The sequence below is a fragment of the Prosopis cineraria genome, unplaced genomic scaffold, assembly GCF_029017545.1.
Source record: "Prosopis cineraria cultivar Desert tree isolate PC_DT_omini unplaced genomic scaffold, ASM2901754v1 PC13, whole genome shotgun sequence".
NCBI classification, from domain to species: Eukaryota; Viridiplantae; Streptophyta; class Magnoliopsida; order Fabales; family Fabaceae; genus Prosopis; species Prosopis cineraria.
In genome coordinates, this window is record NW_026555344.1 from 7,669,681 (window position 1) to 7,693,190 (window position 23,510).

Sequence of the window (23,510 nt, forward strand, 5' to 3'; positions counted from 1 at the left end):
CTTTATTCTCTCTCTCTCTCTCATCGTAAAATAAGTTTATACTTAATTTTAGGAAAAAGTTCAGTGGCACCACCGGAGATAATAAAATACAATTCCTAAATTTCTAAAATTTTATTGAAAGACCAACACGAACTTTTATTTATAAAATAAATAATAAAATTATACTCATTTAAATAAATAATATAAATAATTTATTTATTTTATACTATATATTATTTATTTATTTATAAAATATTATTTATTTTTTTATTTTACTTATTTATAGTCTTGCTTTCACTTAATTTTATTTCAGGATCATAAACTAGTAAAGTAAAAAAATAAATAACATTACATAAATAAATACAGTAGGGGAACGAACAAGTTATTTTATCATAAAATTAACAATTGAAATGAAATTAAGTGAAACTAGAGTTATAAATAAATGAAGTAAGAAAACAAACAACATTTTTTAAGTAACAATATATGATATAAAAATAAATAAATTATTTATATTGTTCATTTAAATGATGATAATTTTATTATCTTTATTACATATTCAAACAAAAATCTGTATGTGTCTTTCAATGAAATTTAGAAAATTTAGGAATCTTCTTTTCTATTGTTCTAATTTAGGGTCTCCACCTGAAATTTTTTCCTAAATTTTAAAACTAGATAACTAATTTCATATAGATTTGAAAATTAGTACATTAGTTTTTTTATAATCAAAACTATTACATTAGTTATTTGTAAACATACGTGTCAACTTTTATAAAAATACTAAAATTTTAATTATTTATAATAAAATGATCTCCATTAGCACACACTAACACGTGCAATGACAGTTTAGGAAAAATAAATGTTGGGAAATAAAGAAGATTGAGATATTATATTTAGAATGAGAATAAATTTTTCAACTAGCTTTTATATATAAGGAGGGAGGGAGTGTTAATGTAAATTATTTAAACAAAGACAGAAAAGTTCTAAATAAAGAATTTAATTTAATTTACTAATAAATCTTGTTTGTGACAAAATAATAAAAATGTCAATTACATGTAATACTGCATATTAACATGTGAATAGGACCAATAAATAATTAAATTCTTTATTTAAGACTTTTAGATGATTTTTCTATTATTCTATCAATGGCCATCCAAATCCAAAGGTGAATTGTCTTTTGGCCCCTTCTTATATTCTCATTTCTCTGAGATTGGTGCACCCGGAATGCACTAGAATAGAGGGTCTTTTCAATTGTTTGTGTCTATCAAGTGTAATATTCTATTCTCGAGTGTAATTAAAAAAAAAATTAATTGACGATTAAGATTTAATGGGTCCTCAGGTGTGAACTGTGATATGTTCATCGTTTTCTTATACGCTCATTTCTCTGAGATTGGTGCACCCGGAAACGCTGTCGTTACATTGCATTAGAACCCCCATCTTGGCGGCGCCTTGGCGTCGTTATCACGCTTCTCGTAATGTGCAATTCCAACTTTTTCCTTCACTCTCTCTCTCTCTCTCTCTCTCAAAGTCAGATTCTCTCTCTAAAAACTCCAACTGTCTCAGAGTCCATATGTACTTACTTCTTCATGATCAATTTTGCTTCGAATTCAGTGAAATCTCCATCCTTCCGATTAGCTATCCGATCACAATGGGTTGTACGCAATCGAAGATAGAGAACGAAGAAGCAGGGCCCGATGCAAAGAGCGCAAGCGCTTCATCAAAGAGGCTGTCTCGGCGCGAAATGCCTTCGCTGCCGCTCACTCCTCCTACGCGACCTCTCTCAAGAACACCGGCGCCGCCCTCAGCGACTTCTCCCAAGGCGAGGTTCAAAACCCCGAATTCGGTCCGGCGACTATCCCTAATTCCTCGATCCCGATGCAACCACCCTTCGAAATCCCTCCGCCACCTCCTCCACCCCACAATATTCCCACTCCCGCTCCTCTTCAGCGTGCTGCGACTATGCCCGAGATGATCTCGAAACCCCGATTGGAACCGGTCGTGACCATAATCGAGGAGGAGGAAGAGGATAAAGATTTGGAGAACGATGGTGCTTTGAATAGTAGATTAAGGAGAAGGAGAAGTAATAGAAATAGTGGCGGGAGTAGTAGAGGTGGGACTAAGGAGATGGTTGAAGAAGAAGAAGAAGAGGCTCGGCCTCCTGCTCCTCCTCCTCTACCAAAATCAATACCAGCGACTCAATTAGAAACAAATCATCCTATGCCTCCGCCGCATCAGGATACTTGGGAATACTTTTTTCCGACGGCGGAGAATACGCCAGGAACGAGCTTGAGCGCCGCAGAAGAAGTTAGCATCAATAAAGAGGAAATTGAGAGGAAGGAATTGAACGAGAAGCCCAATATTGTGAGAGGTAGAAATGATGAGGTGCCGGAACCTGTACCTCCGATGGAGAATGTAGTGGAGCCGTCACCGGCGCCGCAGGAGGCTATGGTGGCGGCAAACAATGTGAAGAGTTCGAAGAAGACGAAGCAGGGACACCTTTCGATTATGGAGGGGAATATTGTGAAACAGAAAGTGAATCTGATAAAGATATTCAATGAACTTGATGACCAGTTTCTGAAGGCATCGGAAAGTGCTCGTGAAGTTTCAAAGATGCTCGAGGCCACGCGGATGCACTATCACTCCAATTTCGCTGATAATAGAGGTAACGTCTTGGATTTCCTATCTCTGAATTGAAAACTCTTTTCGAGTGTTTTTGGGTTTCAAAAGTACAAACTTGGTTAATGTAATCTTTAGACTGTATTTCATACTTGTCTGAGGAATTGTTGTTCTGTTAAAGAAATGTTTTAACATAAATTGACGAGAATGGATAGTAACGAAGGACGATGAGGTTAATCCTTGAAAATAATGAAGAGTTAATATAAATAGGCGGGTACGCTGCATATATCAAAGCAAAACAAATCTCACTAAAACTGTGATAAACGATGTTTGTATCTATTTCTCAGTGTTCTTTTTTGCATATTTGTCCTTAAAAGTGGATTATGATCATGCTCAAGTCCTTTTTTCCTTTGGCAGGGCACATTGACCATTCTGCGAGGTTGATGCGAGTTATAACATGGAATCGATCCTTTAGAGGGATGCCTAATATGGATGATGGGAAGGATGATTTTGACCCAGAAGGGTATGACACTCATGCTACTGTTTTAGACAAGTTGCTTGCATGGGAGAAGAAACTTTATGATGAAGTAAAGGTAAGCTGCAGTGTGTTACAATAGTCAAATTTTGTCATAGGGATTCACCTTGCATTTTCTTTTTAGTCCATGTAATTTTCTTATATATTTATTCATATAGCTCTAAGGTCCATCTTTGGAACATGTGCATCACATCATCAGCATTATGTTCTATCCCTGCATTGATTCAGTTATTAGGGATTACGGAACATTTTACGAAGTGTCACATTGTTCTAACTATTCAGTCATTAATCCATACAAATATGACCTTGACTTGGAAAGTTTTTGTTCTTTAGTATACCTCTCCTTTGCTTTTCGGTACCTGTTTATCTATCTGCAAGGTTCTAGGTTTATAGTGCTGTCATGCAGTTTTTATTTATTTATTTTTTGTCTATTCTGAAATTTGCTGCTTAATATTGTTTGTTAGGCAGGTGAACTGATGAAATTCGAATACCAAAGAAAGGTTTCCTCTCTTAATAAGCTAAAGAAAAGAGGTAAAAGCTCTGATGCACTGGAGAGAGCAAAAGCAACCGTCAGTCATTTGCATACAAGATACATAGTAGATATGCAGTCTATGGACTCAACAGTTGCTGAAATTAACCGTTTACGTGATGAGCAGTTGTACCCAAGACTTGTCCAGCTAGTTGATGGGTGAGCTGTAGCATAGAAATTAGTTTAAAATATTATTCCATCAGATAATTATGCAATAAATTTATCAGTGAAGTTATGTTTCATATTCCTACTAATAGTAACCCTGAGGTGGACTTAGTGTTGAGCTGAACCAGTATCATATAACTTAATTTAGAGTTGCAAGAGTTGAATTTTCTTTGAAGAATTTTTTTTAACTGGTTTGCTTTGGTACCCAAATGTATTCAATAACAGTAGTCTGAGGTCACAGGCTTTAAATTTCTCTAGACAGCTTTTTTTGGGTAAGAACTCTGATTCTTTAGTAGTCCTATTTGCACTAAGCTCAGATTAGTTCAAGCACTCAAACTCATGAACAGAGTGCAAAAAACTTTCTACAGATATTGATGGTTTTTTACGGTTTTCAGGATGGCCATCATGTGGGGAAAAATGCATGAACACCATGAGAAGCAGTCGAATATTGTGCTGGCATTGGGATCTCTGGACGATTCCCAGTCACCTAAGATGACAACTGAGCATCATCATGATCGAACATATCAACTACTGGTTGTCATGCAAGAGTGGCATTCACAATTTGAGAAGCTAATGAGCAATCAAAGGAGGTACGTAAAGGCCCTAAACAATTGGTTGAAGTTAAATCTTATCCCTGTTGAGAGCAATCTGAAGGAAAAGGTTTCCTCCCCACCAACAGTTAAGAGGCCCCCGGTACAGCGACTCCTTCTTGCTTGGCAGGAGTTCCTGGAAAAACTTCCTGATGAAGCCGCTAGAATGGCTATATCCAACATGGCTGCTGTCATTGATACTATTTTCCAACTACAAGCAGAAGAGATGCATTTGAAGCAAAAATATGAGGAAACACAAAAGGAGCTTGCCCGCAAAGAGAGGCATTTCCGAGACTGGCATCACAAGTATATGGAAAGGAAAATACCAGATGAGCCTGATCTAGACAGGCCAAAAGGTAATTATGCTCCTGATGAAGTTGTTACAGAAAAGCAGTCTGTGGTTGACCAAGTGAAGAAGAGATTAGAACAGGACGAAGAAGCCTATGAAAGGCAATGCCATCAGGTGAGGCAGAAGTCCTTGGTAAGTATCAGAAGTCGGTTGCCAGAGCTCTTCAGAAAAATGGCAGATTTTTCTTCTGAATGTTCCAAAATGTACAGCGAGCTGAGGTATATATCACAGAACCTAAATACGAGCCAGAGCTCGCCATGAGCATTGGCGTTTTTTTTTTTTTGAAATATATACAACGTTCTTTTCTGTTTTATACACTGCCTATTGCACGTTTGGTATGAGTCCTGAAATATTCTGTCCCTGTTAATGGAGCTGCATGTAATTTTCATACAATTGCAAATCTGTAAGAAACTCAATGGATTGTTGTCCCTTACACGGTATGCAAAATTATTATTATTATTTTTAATTGAAATACTTTATTGTCTAGCCTTTTTGTTATATATTTGTAAAATAGTTCGTGTAGATCTTCTTGATTAGTTGAACAAGCAGCAAGCTGAAGATAAGGGTTTGAGTTATTAGAATAAACGATCCTTCTCAATTTACTATGCAGAAAACATGGTTACGTATAAGAGAGAGACTTCTCTTGCTTTGTTTTTTATTATTAATCAATTTATTGAAGCGGAAGTATGGCTGAATGATGAATGATCTCATGTTCAGGCCATGCCATAAGCCTAGGTTGATCAAAATTCTGTGTGTTAAGAGAGAACAAAATGATGAAATCGACCATGGATCAAAGACACTAGTGAGAAATTTAACTTGAAGAGCAAGGCAGGAGAGTGTTCATTTAATTTTCATTTTTGTGGAACCTAAAATCAGCAGCCTGACTACTATATTACTGAACAAGTGAAACTCGGACTCGGACATCACATCCATCAATATGAGAGCAAGAAACATGTATTGCAATACATAATCGTGTTTTATTCAATAATTTATTTATTCATTTGTGGAATTTTTACAAATTTCCCTAGCCTGAATTTTGAGAAGGAGGGTATAAACTATAGAGAATGAAGCACAAGGAAGAGTCTCCTTTCTGATCCCAAATTAACAGATGGTATTGAGTATTGAATTATTAGAACAAATTAGACTGTGGTTCTTGTGCTTCATATGGAGTATATGAGTTAACTCATGTTATCTAACTCAAGGGACAGCCTTATTCTTGAAAATTAGTTCGTGAATGTCCTCCTGCAACGTCTTGTGCTTTTTTTTATTAGCTAGAGACAAGTTCAACCGGCTTTCCTCTTTTACACTTCCCATAGCAAATCTATTGCGTAGAGAAAAATTTAACTGCCAAATCAAAGCCTTTGAGCTTAAAGAAAAGACCAATCGAAACCCGAAGGAATAACAGAAGACAAGAATCAATGAAACAGTTTATCAACTTTTTAACTGGTCATCTACGGACGATTGGCTTCAACAAGCTTACCAATAAAATGCCTTCAACCCTAAATCATTGCTTGATTCCAGGATTCGGTTTTATTTTTGACTCCTCGATAGACCGAAAATGCAAAATGACACCTTACTTCATTGAAAAATAAATGAGGAACTTTTTACAATTTGTTTTTTTTGGCCTGATGCAACTTTTTATAATAAACCTTATACAACTGTGCTAATAACATCTTGGCACATCAGATACACTGAGACCAGAAATTTCTCTGTATTTAAACAACATTATTATACAACACAATTCCAGGGTTGATCCGCATGCTTTGCCCCCAAGTAACTCACTGCACCAAACAAGGCCCCATGTCCCTCGTGACTCTCACACACACACACACACACACACACACACACACACATATTTGATATAAGACTCACATATTTTTAATGCCATAGCTAACCTCAAAAAGTCATATAAATTTCAATTCCGTTTCTGACTCCCTTTTAAGTACCCCACGCAACCAATCAAGTTTGGTTCTTTGTTTATTTCCATAAACCTGTCTTCATTTGCATCCTATTCATGGAGGCAAAATTCTTAAACAGACGAACCTATGGGATCAAATTTGATGTTTATACTTATTTTTATGATAGTAAAGTGCATGCACTTCAAACACCTTGGTTCCAAAACCATTTATGCTTCTTCGTTCTATGTTCTAGATACCATGAACCTTCAGAATTGCAACTGTTTAATCGCCAGAAATAGCGATGACAATCCGAGTTATATAAGAATTGACAAAAACCACTCTCTCTGGGTCAGTGAATTTATGAGCAGGTTGAAGATGTCAAGGTGGAAATCACTGTGGAGGAAGATCTTAAGGAAAAAGAAGAGATTTTTCAGCCGTTCTTCAGGTCATGTCCAATATGATCCTGATTCCTACTCACAGAACTTCGATGATTGCCATTCCAACGATCCAGACAGCGTTTCTCGCTCTTTCTCAGCTCGTTTTGCTGTGCCTTCCAGGATCTGTGAAATGAGTGGAGGAAGCAGAAGAGAAACTTAGTGTTGTTTTGAGATTCTTCTAGAAGCATCTGTAGCCTGTAAATAGATTCGGCTATCTTGGTAATGTTATGTCAGTAATTTTCTCTGATGTTTTACATTTCATATTCTTCTATTTCTTCATCCTTTTCTCCTACGGTTAAGCTAATTACAGGCTTTCTTGCCATTACTAGTGTTAAGGCTGGCTCTTGGAGTGTTAACTTCCAAGTGTTTAGAGCTATGCTGGCCATAGATTTTGGAAATCCCATTAGGATAATTGCAATATATTGAAAATGATATAATGATTAAAAGCAAACCTCTAAGTAGAGTTGAAATCATTTCATTCCTAATTGTTGATATATTAACTTAGATTATTATTTTATCTCCTCCTCCTTCTAAGTACTTTTTGTACAGTTGAGGACTTCAGTTTCCCCTTCCTCTGTTCTTGCTTGTAAAATGACTAGAAAACAGGATGTTATGGTTACCATTAAAAATGGCGAGCTTCCCTTTACCTAGTCACAATTTGAATTCTTGGTCTCCAGTCCCAATCTGATCGGAGAAAATAAGTCGAACTTTGGGGACAAAGACACTCTCGTTACGTTCTCTCAGTTCAAAGAGAACGTAACTCGCTTTGTCTTGTGAGCTTAACCTTAGGATCCTTTCTCGTAACTTAAGATTAAGCTCGCTTCCTAACAAGCAACTGCTACTTTTTTTTTTTTTCTTTTTTTCCTGTGGTACACCCAATATCCTGTACCTGCCACTCCTTGAACTGAGAGATTTTAATGGGCCCAGGATAATCCAGATCCAACCAGGTCAAGTGGAAGCTCTACTACTAAAGCTGCTACATTCCCAAAACTCGAGGTCGAAATTTCTGATTAAGTTGGTATAATTCTCTTGTTAGTTGAACTGGTGGTTGCAATGGCTCTTTGTGAGAAACAGTAAATACCAATGTAAGAAAAAGAAAATGCACTTGTTGGGGCCCCATTTTCCGGCTGACCCTCTACTGAGGTCTGTTTAAGCAGTGGAGATTTGATCTAAATAGAACACCCTTGGAAAAACTTTTTCTTTCAATCTGTGAAAGTTAGCGGAGTATCACCCATTCTCAGTCAGGTCGTCCCTCAGGCGATCACTAGTTGGATCAAGATTGGACATTAGTCTGATGCTTTGTAATTAAACTTCTCACACATCTGATCTGAAAGCGAGAGCTTATGTATCCGTACTTCTGAAAGTGATATTTCCGAATCAAGATATAGAACATGGACAGCCTTCTTCTAGTGTGTCACATTGGGAATTGATAAACGACTTTCTATCTCCACTGAAGTGAAAGCTTACCTTTTTTTTTTTTTGGATTGGATAATACCAGATGCTGGCAATCCTTGCTTGATTTACCAAAAGTAGTTGAGAGCAACTGCTCGCTATAATCCCTGACCGTTATATGAGATCAACGAAGCTTTACATCTTCAGGGTTAGTGCTGAGCGCTAACTCTGTCCTTTATCATATGTATTGGTTCCAAAACATGCTTTTACTATTAGGTGTCCATACTTCAGCCCTTATATCCTCTGTCCACATGTGTGATCATTTGGGCATTAGATTACAGAAGCTTAGGTTCACAGTCTCTTTGAGAGATGAACAAATACATTTGGTAGATCTCAGCAATAACATTGTAGCACGTTACAAAATAGAGTCAAATTATTTTGTCCCGAAAATCCTAAGAACAAATAAAAAATTTACCACAAACTTGTTATAAGCACTTGCTTGTACGAGAAATTTTGTTGTTGTTGTTTTGGGGGGGGGGGGGCTTTCAAGAACCTAACTAAAGCATCCAGAACTACTTCATCAAGGATACACAAGAAATGACAATCACTAAATAAACGCTGCAGTCAATAAAAATACCTCTAATGGCCTGGTAAGCCACCAAACCTCTCTCCAAAAGTTTAACTCCAGTCCAATCATGCCCAAGTTCATTATTAGCTTCAACTTTTTCTCCCCCTTCTTCTTCCTCTGATGCTCTTATCTTCTCCATGTGCACTCGAGCAAGCACAATTGTTACATCGTTTAATAAAACAATAAAAAGAGGCCTTATAGCTGCAATTTCCTCAGAGATCATATAGCACAAGACTACTAGCACTGCTATGATCAGAGCACAGAAAGCGCGGAATGTCTCAGAAGCAATGATGCTAGAATTTATTTCTCTTGAAGAGAAGAGAGTGGGGTTGAAGCTGACAGGTTTTTGGTTCTTCTTTTTGCCATCAGATGGTTTATTTTGAGCTCTTGGAGTGGCTGAAGATGATTTCACGACCTCTTGTTCTTTCTCTTCTTCATGAATAATATCAGAATCCTGTGTAAGGGGCTTAACTTTAGTTCTGATATGGAAATTGCTTCTTTTTGAAAACTTAATTCCACCCAGATTTTGCCTACTAGAATAACCAGAAGGATTGGAATTATCCTCATCATCAGAAGAAGCGGCAGCATCTGAGAAGCCAAATGAATTTAGTTAGATGCATTTATGCCCAACGTAAATTTAAGTATAGTTTTGATCGCGATCACACTAATATCAGAAAAATGTTCAATTTGGTTCCTAAGTTTTAAAATGAAACGATTTTTTATGAGACCAGTTTCTTTAGAGTAAGAGACGGATTTATGTGGTTGAAACAAGTGGAATAATAAAAGTGAAATTAAAGTGAATTGTTTCTAGAAGTATATTTAAGCGTAAGATGAAAATAATTGCACTGACTTAGATGTGATAGTGTGTCTAGAGTTGATTTCATGTTGGAATCATCATTCACAGAATCAACTTGATGTTTGGTGGCTTCTGCATAAGCATTATTAGAATCCTGGAGTAGAGATTCCTCTTCACTTGTGACCTCGAAGTTCTTTTGCTTTGGAATCTTGAATCCAGACTGGTGTCTCAGCCTTGAAGAAAATCTAGAGCCTTCTTTGGCTTCTTCACTAGCTGCAAATCCCAATGAATTCACAAATTAGATGCAATTATGCAGTATTTACCTCCCAAAATTACTTCCTTATTTCCATGATGGAGGTCTTTAATTTGTACAGTCAAAATTAAATTAAAGAACAGTTTTCCTGGTTCATAAATAGTACATGTAATTTTCTGAAGTCATTATGACAAGATAACCATGATTAACATGGAGCCACGGCAAAAATTCATCTGAAGCTAAGGCAATCAAGTTGCATCACTATATATATACAATGCTAAACAGTAAATCAAGTAAATATATGCAATATTGTAAGCACCATTCTCTCTCTCAAACTCTCCACAAAAGTGTCGTTATATTGCAGTGAGTTTTTGCAGAAGGACAACATATAGGAGGTACATTTTGAACAGAAATGAAGAGGATCGCATTATTGTGGTGAAAATTAAATGATAGTTTGCGTCTATGGAAGACACTAATCCTTATGAAATGCATTCATGTATCGCGATTGACAGCATTTCAGCATTCGTATCGAGCATGACGATACAAAAAAAATTTAACAACAGAAAGACTGAAATTTTCATATATTTTTAGTAAGGAACCTGGGATAGAAAAAGAGTGAGTATTTCTGAGATCAGGGTGGAATTCTTGAGACAATTCAACGGGTAAAGATTCGGGGCGAAGGTGACGAGGAGGGAGATGGAAACGAGGCGACGATCGCGGCGACGGAGTGGGCGGTGGCGGTGGCGGTAACGGAGGAAGGGTTTGGATCTGACCTGTAATCAAGGCCATACGATCAGAACCTCTCTCGGCGATCCTCTTTCGTCTTCCTTCGGCGCTCCTGGGGCTGGAAGCCACCTCTCTTTCTATCTGTGCGTTTTGCATGTTTCTGTTATTTCTGTTACAAATGGAACGAGAGGGACTTGTGTCCTCAGTGCTCGCGCCATAAAGAAGAGGGCCACTCTGGTAGTTTCAAGACGTCGTCGTTTAGTAGTTCCTAATTTTCCTTTCTATTGCTAAAATACGGAGAGATTTTGCAAAATAAAAAAAATTGCATCCACAAAAATAAGGGATTGTTCCGCCAATAAAAAAGAGATCACATTTGGGCCCAAAACCTAAAAAAGAAAAACAGAGATAAAAAAAAAAAAAACGTTTGACCCCTTCTCATTCGCCAATTCTAACTGTTGCAACCGCATGTCACCACCGCCTTCCCCGGTCCCGTGTGATGTCCGTTGCCAGGTAATCATTCACGTCACCTAATGCATCCTAGTCATGTTCCACATCACCATGCTAATCATCAAACACGTCACCATGAATGTCCTAATCACCATCCTTGTCATCATACACATCGCAAGCTACATCGCCCAATATGCACACTCATCAGCTAAGTCATGTTTCACATCATCAAAATGTCACAGGCCACGTTATATCATTTGGCCACTTCATTAACCACATCACCATACAAGATTTATTAATGTTCAAGTCATAAGTTATGTTAACCAAAGTTGTCATGTCATTCTGACATGTCATTAACAATCACCACATCATTTTGTGTACACATCATCACCCTATGTCATGACATGCCATCATCACATCACTTTTCTTGTTGAGGTGTCTTCCTTGTCAGCATCCTTATCACCATGACATCATCTGACACATCATCCAAAAACCCAGTTAGCATCCAGTGAGGCATCCGTGTCATCAGCCACATCACCATGCCACCATTATGTGAACTTACATGTTGTTGGACACGTCAGCCTTATTTCAGAGTCGCATGGCAGCTGACGTGACACATCCCAATAGCGAGCCTTGTCATCGCCCAAGTCTTCGGCCACATCAACGACACCGTCTTCGTATTGACCGATCTTGTCGTCAAAATCCACACTTTCTTTTGTCACCAGCAACATCCACACTTATTTATACGCGCAACCTTACTGCATATTGCGTATTGACCGACCTTGTCACCACTCCCAACATCAATCTACGAAAACTTGCAAGCTTATTTTATTTGTCATAATTTAATATGAATTTATAATAAATCATATTACTTTCAGCATTTTATCGACATTTTTTGTACAAAATATTCATAAGAAATTTATAAACAATTTTAGTTCTTGGTATATTTAACGTTTTTTCTTAAAAAATATATTTGATTTTTTATTTCAAGTATAAAAATATATAATTTTTACAATAACAGAATAATTGATTAATACAGTCTTAATTGAATTGTAAAATCATTATTTATTGACCAAGATTTAACAGCTTACTCAAATTCCATTCACTTCCAAACTCGGACTAATTCATAACAGTCCTATAACCCACGACATCAAAAAGAAACTCATATAACGTTTATAATAGTATATAACTAATTAAATTCACGATTAATTGATCACCCATGTAAGTTTCAAATCAAGGTCATACATAATGGCCACCAAAACAAATCTGAGAAGCAATCCTTATCTTACTATTTTTTTCCTCTTTCTTGTGCAAACCATAATTCTCATCAGATCATAAGATAAAATCTTCCCCTATTCATTTAGTCTCAAAAATTCATCATAATTTGGTACGACCCTTGTCTATATTAGTCAACGAATATATGAATGTTATACCCTCCATTTTTAATCCCATTATTACCACTTTCAATGAAATTAGGCCAAGCATTATGCTTCAGACCAAATTTCTCCCTACCTTGTCCTGTTGCTTTTCCCTGATACGACAAAAACTCTAATTTTTAAACCTAATTTTAATTCCTCACCTTCCTAATTTAATTTCCTTCCATGTCCTTCTCAGTGTATATAAAACCACACTCCAATGCTGAATCATCTGAACCTCGTCAAGCTCGTCAAGTACCATCAATCATGCCTAAGAAGCTTCAAAAGTCTCTCCATGACTACATCTCCAAGCTCAGACGAAACCCTAATCCCCAAATAAATTTCTCTTCCTCCAAAAATTGGATCTTCTCTGCCTGCAAGCACCCTAAAACCTTGTCTGTAGACGTTGATCATCTCCGAAGAAATGAAGCTCAAGCCAAACGCAGTAGCAACAACGACGATGCTGCGTCTCTTTCTGATGTTGATCGTTTCCTGTTCGAGAATTTCAAGTCTCTATATGTCAGAGAAGACAATGACCAAACGGAAAGAAAGGCAGAATCTGAACAAGATATCATTGAAGCTTATCCTAAATTAGACCCAATCTTGTTTGAATCGCCGCGGCTCGACCTTGGCCTCCCGCCGGATCTTCGTGGATCGAACCGGTTCTTCGTGACGCCGGGCTTGTCTGGCTCAATCGTCGAGGATGCTGCGAGGTTGAGCGTGACAACCACATGCGACGACGAAGCCTGTTCGAGCTCGAGCTCGACCACAACGCTCAATGATTCTCCGAATTTATCTTATAATCATCGTGAAAGTGCGACCGTGGAGACGCTTCCAAGAGATTTCATCGCCGTCTTGCTGTACTCGCCGAGTCCGTACGAAGATTTCCTGCGGTCCATGCAGGATATGGTGGAAGCGAGGTTGAATAATCACGAAGGAGTGGATTGGGATTTCATGGAAGAGCTTTTGTTTTGTTATCTCAACCTGAACGAGAAGAAATCGCATAAGTTCATACTCAGTGCTTTCGTGGATGTCATCGCCGGTTTGCGTCGGAGATCGGAGAAAGTGCCAGTGACACTGCGGCGAAGTGTTCGGACCGTAAGGATCGGTAGGTCGTTACGGAGAAGATGAAAGAAGCGTAACATTAGGTTTGGGCACTTGAAATATTTTCATGATCGGAGCGGGAAAAAAGACGGAAAATGTATTTTCGTTCTGTATGGTTTAATATTTAGTTTCTAAAATTATATTTTTATCTAATTTAATTTTTAATATTTTTATTCCTATTTATTGGTTTCTGAACGAGCGAATTAAACTTGCTATTCAGTTTATAATATTAGACTTTTATCAAAAAAAATAAAGCAAAACACATTTTGAATTATATAAATTTAATTTAAATAATTTAGATAATTAAAAAATTAAGTAATGCCAAATTCATATATAGAAGAATGACAATTAAACCCCAAAATATAAAAAATTAATTACAATTAAGTCTTTGACAAAGTTTTTTTAAAAATAAATTATAAATATTAATTTAAGCAATTATCCCCCATTTCTGTATATAGGATGTTATCTAAAATTTTATTTTATTCTTAAATATAAAGAGGGCTTCATGATATTTTTAAATAATTAAATAATAGATAATTGTGTGCTTTGAATGTCTTGAAAAGAGGAAAAATATTAATTATATACTTTATCCCCTTTATAATATTAATTATGATATTATTAGAGATAAAATTAAAAAATTGTTGTGATTTTATATATTTTAAACTAAATAGCAAGCTTTTATTAATATGCATGTTTTATTAAAAATAACTTATATAGGAATAAAGGGAGTATAATCTGAAAGTTGATTACATTAAATTTAAATATCTTATATACAATTAAAAATTTTAAATTTGTACTTGTTTAAATCAATATATAAATTCTTTTATAGAAATTGGATCATTGACCTAATTTTTATTCTTACAATTTCCAAATTCACCAGCCATAAATCACGCTTCCTTAAAAAAAGATTTTTTAAGAAAAACTAGATGGGAAACAGAGGATCAAGAAGAAAAAATTAAAATTAAAATTAAAATAAAAAAAACCATTGGGTTTGAAAAGATTTTGGCATTTTGCTAGTTAGGCATCACATGCAGCGAGTAGCATTGGTGGATTTGGAGTAATAAGGAAGTTAAATATCTTTTTTTAAAAAAAAATTGTTTAAAGCTTCGTCTAGTTTCATGGTTTTCAGTGAGAGATGACTGACTGTTATTGATGTTGAAACTGTCTATCGCATGTTCCCCGCTATTCTATTTACGATGAACTCCCAACTTTCTTGCATTGCTTGTGTCCCAAAACAATGTCTCTCTCATGATTTTGTACTTCTATACTAGAGCTCACTCTTGTTTATAATTTTTTTAACACGTGACAATTAAAGAAAACAGCAATACAATTGTAGTCAAGATTAATTGCCACATTACACCCATTGATATTAAATAATTATTCTCAATACTTACTAAAATGGATTGAGTTTAATTACATATTCTTCCAATCTTATTTATAAAGCAAACAAAAAAGATTAATTTTGATATTTTTTATAAAGCACTTCATTATCTTCTGCCTTCATCTTTACTTTTTTGTTTTTATTAAATGCAAGGAAAATTATTAAAAATAATTTTGTTGTCCTTACGAGGAGTAAAGGTAAAAAGTTTTTTAAGACAAAGATAATAAAATTTAAAAATTTTTTTATTCTAATAAAACATGTTAAACCGACTTATAAATAGAATAAGAAGAGTAAACCATAATAGGTTATAATATATATTAATCATGTATAGGCACCAATTCGGTCAATGATCCTATTTAAGATGACCAAAGGCATTTTTATAATGGGGGAATGGCACTAAGGGCTTTAAAAATAGAATTTATTTCACTTAGGGCCTAAATAATTCTGAAATTGCTTTGCAGGTCTTGAGGCCTCAAGTGCAATATTTCTTCAGAGCAAAAATACTATGTTGTCCTTAATGGACATAAACGAAATTGAATGTAGAGAAAGAATGACAGACGCGTAAGAATGGGTATTCAGCTAGAGAATAGGAAGGTTTCTAATCTTTAATAGAGAGGAGTAACTTTTAAACTGTGTAGATTTTAAAATCTCTCCATCTTAAGCAGTGCTTTGATGATTTCACAATCTCAGCTAGAGGTTTTCAAGTTTCTCACATTGTTGCAGCAGAAATGAGCTAAGATTTTTACTGTTATTACTGTAGAAATGAGAGGCATCCATTGTTGCTATATAAATCATTTAAGGGTAGAAATAATTTAAGGTTTTTCATTGCTGCATGTCAATTGCTGGTGAAGTAGCGACAAAGATGATCTTCACTCATTTAGTATATATTGATTCATTTAATAGAAGCATTTAATGAGGGTTTTACATGAGATAGTAGGGTGCATATGAGATGGATTTTTTGTTGTACAAAGTTAAATGTGATATTGTTGAAATTGAAATTTTATTTGTGATTCTACTGTTGATATGAGGTGAAGGTTGTTGAACATTTTGGCCATGAAAGTTTTAGAGTGGATTAGTTGTTATATAATAATGATGGTTGACTTCTTTATATTAGAGTTTTACATGTGAACTGAATAAAATATGATCTAATACGAAGAAAATCTTCTATCAAAAATATTGGAGTATTTATTATGTGAAAATGAGCTTTGAGTTGTTTTTGTTGAACGTTGAGTTGTGCATTATATTAAGCTTAGCCTGATGATAAATTAGAATCACATGACGTTTAGGTAAGAATATATGAACTTCGTATTATATATAGTAGATATTATGTTGTGCCATGTTTGCCTAACTTGAGCATTCCTTTTGTTAAGACTAGCCTAATGACAAACTGGAATAACATAAACTTTCAGGTGAGAACTGATGAATTTTGTATTGTGCATAGTGGATGTTGTGTTATTCATTATTTGCCTACTTATGTAATTTGTTGAGAAAGCCTAACCTACTTATATAAGCTAAAGATTGTTGAACCATTAAGTTGGTTCAGGTGAGATATGAATGAACTTTGTGTTGTGCATAGTAGATATTATGGTGTGCCATATTTTCCTAACTTGAGCATTCCTTTTGTTAAGCCTAGCCTAATGATAAACTTGAATAACATGGACTTTTAGGTAAGAATATATGAACATTGTGTTGTCTATAGTGGATATTGTGTTATATCTTATTTGCCTTCTTGTGCAATTTGTTAACAAAGCCTAACCTACTGATAGAAGCTAAAGGTTGTTGAACCATTAGGTTGGTTATGAAAGTTTTAGAATGGATTAGTTATTGTACAATATCTATGGTTGACCTATTAATATTAAATTTTGACATGTAAATTAAATACAATATGACTCCTAATGTGAAGAAAATCTGCTGTCAAAGACGTTGGAGTATCTATTGTGTGAAAATGAACTTTGAGTTGTTTATGTTAAACTTCATATTGTGTAAAATAAAAGTTAAACTTCTATATGTGAACATTTACCTAGATTAATTTATTCATTACAGGTTAATATAAGCGATGGAAAGTAGTTTAAAAGAAAATTATTTTTTTCTTCCACTATGGCAATGAATTTGTGAGGAGTGTTGATAGTGATATGAAGTATGAGGGTGAAAATGTAATTGCAAGAACCATAACGAAAAGAATGAAATATACAAGGCTAAGATCACTTACATCTTCAGAAGTTTGTCATGATGATAATGAAAATGACATAAAGTTTACTGTTAAGATTGATTCAAGCACATTCATAGATCTTCTTGATTATGTTGAGTTGAATAATTGTTTGAATACAATGGAAGAACTGCTCATGTGTATGTTGCTAGACGGGCTGCACTTAAAGATGATCCTGAAGAGTAAGTACTGACATTCATGTCAATTGGGTCAAAAAATGCATTGTTAGGAATACTGGATTATATGTTGTGCAAATATAAATATTTACTTGTTTATATTGAATGGTTAGTCATGTAAAATAAAAGTTATTAATACATAGCACTAATCATGTGGTAACTTTTGTAAATGCAGGATAGACTAGTTGTTACCATTTTTAGATAGAAGTTTGCTATCTCCTTAGCATTGGGATATTGATTTGGAAGGCTTCAGCTTACCTAACTCTAGAGGAAGCATTTCATCAGAAAGTGGAGAAGATAATTTAGCTATCCAATGCATTCATACCCCTATGCCAGAGATGAATGCTAGCAAATGGAAGGATTTGCTTGTTGGAGTAGGACAAACTTTTACTCATGCTGTGGCATTTAGGAAGGCATTATAAAGTATAATTTATGTATATGGAAGCATTTTCAATTAATATTTTTTAGGTAATTGGGAATGACAAATATTTTTTGTTTATATATAGAGAAGTAATTGTTAGATGTTTTGGATATAGTGGGTAACTTTTTATATATGTCAAACTTGAAATATGATATCAAATTTCATGTGGGTACTTATTTTAGTACCAAGACTAGTACCAACATGAAATTCTTATCTGATTTAATTGTCCTTATTAATATTGAAAATGCATGGACTTTTCATTGTCCATCCATGAACAGTGTCTTGTGCATAGTAGGTATTTTATCGTGCATGGTCTATGTAGCCATTTTAGCCAAAATAAGGTAACTGAATTACTCAAAATTCATGGACTTTTTGTTATGCATACATGGACATTGTCTAGTTCATAGTGGGTGTTCTGTTGTGTATGATCTACATAACCTGTCATTTTCTCCAAGCTAGTAGTGAAATACTCAAAATGTATAGACTTTTCATTGTTCATACATGGACATCGTATTGTACATAGTGAGTGTTCTATCGTGCATGGTCTGCATAGCCATTTCAGCTAAGGTTACTGAATTACTCAAATTTTATGGATTTTTCGTTGTGAATGTATGGATATTGTCTTATGCATAGTGAGTGTTCTATCATGCATGATCTGTGTAGCCATTTCAACCAAGATAAGGTTATTGATTTAATCAAAATTTATGAATTTTTCGTTGTGAATGTATGGATATTGTCTTATGCATAGTGGGTGTTCTATCGTGCATGATTTGCGTAGCCATTTCAACTAAGGTTACTGAATTACTCAAAATTCATGAATTTTTCATTGTGCATGTATGGACATCGTCTTGTGCATAGTAGGTGTTCTGTCGTGCATGGTTTGCGTAGCCATTTCAGCCAAGGTTACTAAATTACTCAAAATTCATAGATTTTTCATTGTGCATGTATGGACATCGTCTTATACATAGTGGGTGTTTTGTCGTGTATGGTCTACATAGCCATTTCAGCTAAGATAAGGTTACTGAATTACTCAAAATTCATAAATTTTTTATTGTGCATGTATGGACATCATCTTGTGCATAGTGGTGGTTCTGTTGTGCATGGTCTGCATAGCCATTTTAGCCAAAATAAGGTTACTGAATTACTCAAAATTCATGGATTTTTTAATGGGCATGTATGGACATCGTTTTATGCATAGTAGGTGTTTTGTTATGCATGGTCTGCATAGCCATTTCAGCCAAGATAAGGTTACTGAATTACTCAAAATTCATAAATTTTTTGTTGTGCATGTATGGACATCATCTTATGCATAATGGGTGTTCGGTCATGCATGGTCTGCGTAGCCATTTCAGCCAAGGTAATATTACTGAATTACTCAAAATTCATGAATTTTTCATTGTACATGTATGGACATCGTATTGTGCATAGTGAGTGTTCTGTCGTGCATGGTCTGTGTAGCCATTTCAGCCAAGGTTACTGAATTACTCAAAATTTATGGATTTTTTTGTTATGCATGCATGGACATCATCTTATGCATAATGGGTGTTGTCTTGTACATAATGGAAAGGTTGAGATTTGTAGATTTCATTTCCTTTTTGTGAAAGTATATACATAATTCTAATTACAAACAAAAACTATTCCAAATTACAAAAAGACATCTTTAAATATTTATGTAATCCTAGTTGCAGAATCTAATTCTACAATCTTAAATTTTTCTTTTAATTTGCCTGTTTCTACAAGTGAAAGTGGACGTTCACGGATGACATTGTTAGGATGCTCCACCAACCAGCATAACATGTCACACCTCATGACCGATAGTTCTTGTGTTGTGTATTTAGGCATAGTAAATGGAGGATGGTCAACATTGACGATATTGTTCCAGAATTTAAGCCACATAATGAGATGAATTCCACAATCATCACTGTACAACAAAAGCAATAGAGTGAGATATGAATGAATATTTTGTTTTTAAAAAAGTTTTCAATATTATACTAGCATAACTTACCTATTCTCTTGCTTGAAGACCCATGGATAGAGTATGTCATTGCTATATTCCACCTCAGATAGTTTTGGCTTCACCTTGTGCAAATTGATCTGAAATGCTCTCTTTATAAAGGTAAATGGTCAGCCAATAAACACTAAAAGGTTGACAAATTTAAAAGCAAGTGTTCATAATTTAAAGTGTACAATATTTGGACCCATCATTATTTGGCCCTTGTATACTGGATCTGTCAGGCATTTTTTTTTGCCAACTTCCCCTTCCCTTTTCTTCATGCTTTTCTCATCTCTTCCTCCTCAGCCTCTAATTGCTCATGATCAATCATAGAATCAAGAATATAAAATTTCATTGTCCTTGGCTCCAAGACAAAGCAGAACTAATGGTTTCCAACAACCGTAGGCCCAAATATAAAATCACAGTCGCCTAAGTTATATCCCAAATGCTCGGGGATAATATGCTTTGCATTCTCATCTATATTCCACCGTGAGGGATTCTTTATCATCTTAGCCATGAATTCAACATCAAAAATATGATGCGTGACATGAGATGACTGCTCCTTCTAATCAACTACAAGAGTCCTGATAATCATAGTAATTACCTATATGGACATATATGGACATTTAGTTGTTCATTTACGAACATGTAGTTGTACATAAATGGACTTCCATTGTTAAATATAGGTCTGAAATTTTTTACCCGATTGCTTATCCATTGTCCTGGTCTAAGAGAACGTAGCTCACTCCGTGTAAGATAGTAGTCATACATTTGGACAAATATCCTATGGCATCCAACCAAAACAAATAATTATGCTTTGTAGTAAAGAACATTTTTTTTCAATTTCTTATGACAATAATTTTCCACTTACTCCCCACCATCCTCTGTTGTACACCAATCTGTGCATAATTCGTATAGCTGTTGCTTGTCACTAACTTTTCTCTTCTTCTGGGTAACAAGTGGCATCCATAGAGATTTAACAACAGCCTTCTTCTTCCTCTTAGATCTCCTGACTAGAAGTTTTTCTTTCTCTTCGGCAGCCACTTTATGTTCAGGTGCATCTATGTCTGATTTCTCTACTTCTTTTCCCTCTTGATCTGCATCTTTCTCTTTATCCTCCCCACCTTCTTGTTTTTCAACTTCCTTGTTTTTAAGATCCTCCACCTTTGCTTGTTCTTTTGTCTATATGTCTGTATCATCCTCATCCTTATCATGTTCCCCCTCCTCACCCCTCTCGTCGTCCTTGTCACTCTCACCTTCCTCATCTTCATCCTCATCCTCATCCTCTTCCTCTTCTATGATAGCCCTCTTTGATTGCAACTCTAGTAGCTTGTTAGCCATGTAAGACATGACTCTCTCCTATACTTCCTTCATTTCCTACAAAACATAAAATGTGCCTTATTCACAATAATATGTTCATATTTCATAATGAAATATTCATAAATTAACATTGGCAAAACAGACCTTCTCTATGTGTAAGCCTTCATTCTTACGTACACATCCTTCATGTCCTGCACATCAAAAAGTCTACTTATTCTAAACTTAGGGTTTACTTACTCATAACTAAAGGATCCAAAAACACTATTGGGTTAAAAGTATACACACCTTGTCATAAAAGGCAGTAATTGGAAGCAGCTGGGTCGAGGTACTAAGGTTGGCATCACAGTAGGTTGGTGCTTTAGTGTACAATAAGCCATAGCAGCTCAGGTGCTCAACCTTCACCATTTTATTAACCCTTTCTTCAATCTAATGCCCCATTGTATCACTAGCTAGGGGTACAGCTTTGTTGAGAGGAAAATTTTAGAGATAGAAAATTTGAAACATCAATTCAATGTAAGGATAGCTTTAACAACTAAGGTTCATAAAAATAGCAAAAATAATGTAGCTTACTGATAAGAAGTAAAGGCATCCTCCAATATATTTGGTTCCCTTTGACTTCCCCTTCTTAACATGCTCCTTGTAGAGCTGAATCTCTCAATTCAACTCCTCCAACATAAAAGCAGCCCAATTAAAATCAGACCATGCATCATTTGTACATGCCAACACTTTCAATGCCTTATTAGTAACTCGAGGACTTCCCCTAGAACATAAAAGAGTTCCAAGTGTCAACAATAAAAAATGAAACTCAAACTTGTCATTCTCAAACTCTAAAGTGATCTTGTTCTTTAAGTCATTTAATGACATTAATGTATAATCACTCTTCAATTCTGTTACCAACTCCTTATTAACATTTAAATCTACTACCCTTGTAGCATTAGGTAGCCCCATAATTTGTTGCAAGTCCCCTGCTCTCACTAATACTGTTTTCTTCCTTATTGTCATTTTCTGAGTTGGAGGATCATAAGATCACATGATTTTCCTGCATAACTCTCTCAAGATTTTCAAACCTTCTACATCCAACAATTTAGAAAACCCAATTGCCTCAACTTTTTCTTTCAAATGGCCCTTTTCTTTTATGAAGTTAGTAATTTCTTTGAATTTTGCTAGAGAACATAGGGTATGGAAAGGAATTTTGTATTTATTTTGCATTTTCACCTCTCTATTTTCAGTGGCCTTCATTCTATATGGTTCCCTCTCCTCTATACTCATTTCTTTCCATATTTCAACTGTAGCCTCATTTGAATCTCCTACTTTTTTATATTTGCCTTCATTAATCTCTAAAAATTTTCTTCTAAAATCATGCCATCCTGTAGTTGATGTTGGCTTATGTGGTTTGTTGAAAGCCATTTTATGCTAAGCACCTACACAAATTAACAATCCAAAAGTTCAGAGTTAACAATTTCTAGAATTGATGGAATCAAAAAATTTACAGCCTATTATCTGAAGAATTTACAGTATCTATTATGCTGCACACACACATACACATCTCTTTTAGGCCTGTTTGGTATGATAGAAGAGTTTTTGATAGAATCAGAATCGAAAGCGGAATTGAAATCGGAATCAGAATTGAATTGAGTTTTAAAAGTGTGTTTGGTATAAAGATAGAATCATGATATAATTTTAATAAGTATATGTATTTAAAATATAAAAAATCAAAATGCCCTTTATTTTATTTTTTTAATGAAAAACTTAATAATAAAAAAATAAAGAATGTACTTTTAAAGCTTAAAATACCTTTTATTTTATTTTTTTAATGACACATAAGCCAATTCCATGTTGAGTTGGTGGATTCCATGGTCTCTACAATGGAATTGGATTCCATCAATTTTGATGGAATCAGATTCCTTCAAGAAAGCAATTCTGGTATACCAAACAAGCTAACCGAAGAATTTCATGTCCAATTCCATTTCCCTTTTCACAATTATGATATACCAAACATGGCCTTAAGGTTTACATGTGTGTAATGGGTGTACTACATGTGCATTAATGTCTAATTTGAAGTCTTTTAGTAGTAATTACTTAATTTTGCTTTGCTTTACTGTTAAACTTAACTGAAACTTTTATTGATTGTTTATGTAAACTTCGACTTTACTACCA

General features: G+C 35.1%; 2 protein-coding genes and 1 pseudogene across 3 annotated transcripts; 2 read left to right on the top strand and 1 right to left on the bottom strand.

Annotated features, from left to right (window-relative positions):
- The first annotated feature begins 1,468 nt into the window (after positions 1-1,468).
- LOC129290805 (protein ROLLING AND ERECT LEAF 2-like) lies at positions 1,469-5,246 on the top strand (annotated as a pseudogene).
- A 1,391-nt stretch (positions 5,247-6,637) lies between these two features.
- Positions 6,638-11,064, bottom strand: LOC129290806 (uncharacterized). 2 transcript variants are annotated; one of them, XM_054927811.1, is made up of 4 exons: positions 10,764-11,064; positions 9,966-10,184; positions 9,125-9,703; positions 6,638-7,218 (listed from the first exon to the last, which is right to left on the bottom strand). In XM_054927811.1, the coding sequence occupies exons 1-4, from the start codon at positions 11,044-11,046 to the stop codon at positions 7,190-7,192; spliced, it is 1,110 nt and encodes a 369-aa protein (XP_054783786.1). In that variant the 5' UTR covers positions 11,047-11,064; the 3' UTR covers positions 6,638-7,189. The 2 variants fall into 2 exon arrangements, with proteins under 2 accessions (XP_054783786.1, XP_054783785.1); XM_054927810.1 differs by lacking the exon at positions 6,638-7,218 and having other exon boundaries at positions 8,249-9,703.
- Positions 7,208-14,037, top strand: LOC129290807 (transcription repressor OFP14). The gene is made up of 2 exons (XM_054927813.1): positions 7,208-7,314; positions 12,952-14,037. Exon 2 carries the CDS (start codon positions 13,020-13,022, stop codon positions 13,881-13,883), a length of 864 nt encoding a protein of 287 aa, XP_054783788.1. The 5' UTR covers positions 7,208-7,314; positions 12,952-13,019; the 3' UTR covers positions 13,884-14,037.
- The last annotated feature ends 9,473 nt before the right edge of the window (positions 14,038-23,510 follow it).

Coding starts and splice junctions, on each gene's coding strand:
- LOC129290807 (XM_054927813.1), top strand. CDS start 13,020: ATGCCTAAGAAGCTTCAAAAGTCTCTCCATGACTACATCTCCAAGCTC.
- LOC129290806 (XM_054927810.1), bottom strand. CDS start 11,046: ATGCAAAACGCACAGATAGAAAGAGAGGTGGCTTCCAGCCCCAGGAGC. Junction 10,185..10,763: donor TCACTCTTTTTCTATCCCAG/GTTCCTTACTAA, acceptor TGGGATTTGCAG/CTAGTGAAGAAGCCAAAGAA. Junction 9,704..9,965: donor AGACACACTATCACATCTAA/GTCAGTGCAATT, acceptor TTGGCTTCTCAG/ATGCTGCCGCTTCTTCTGAT.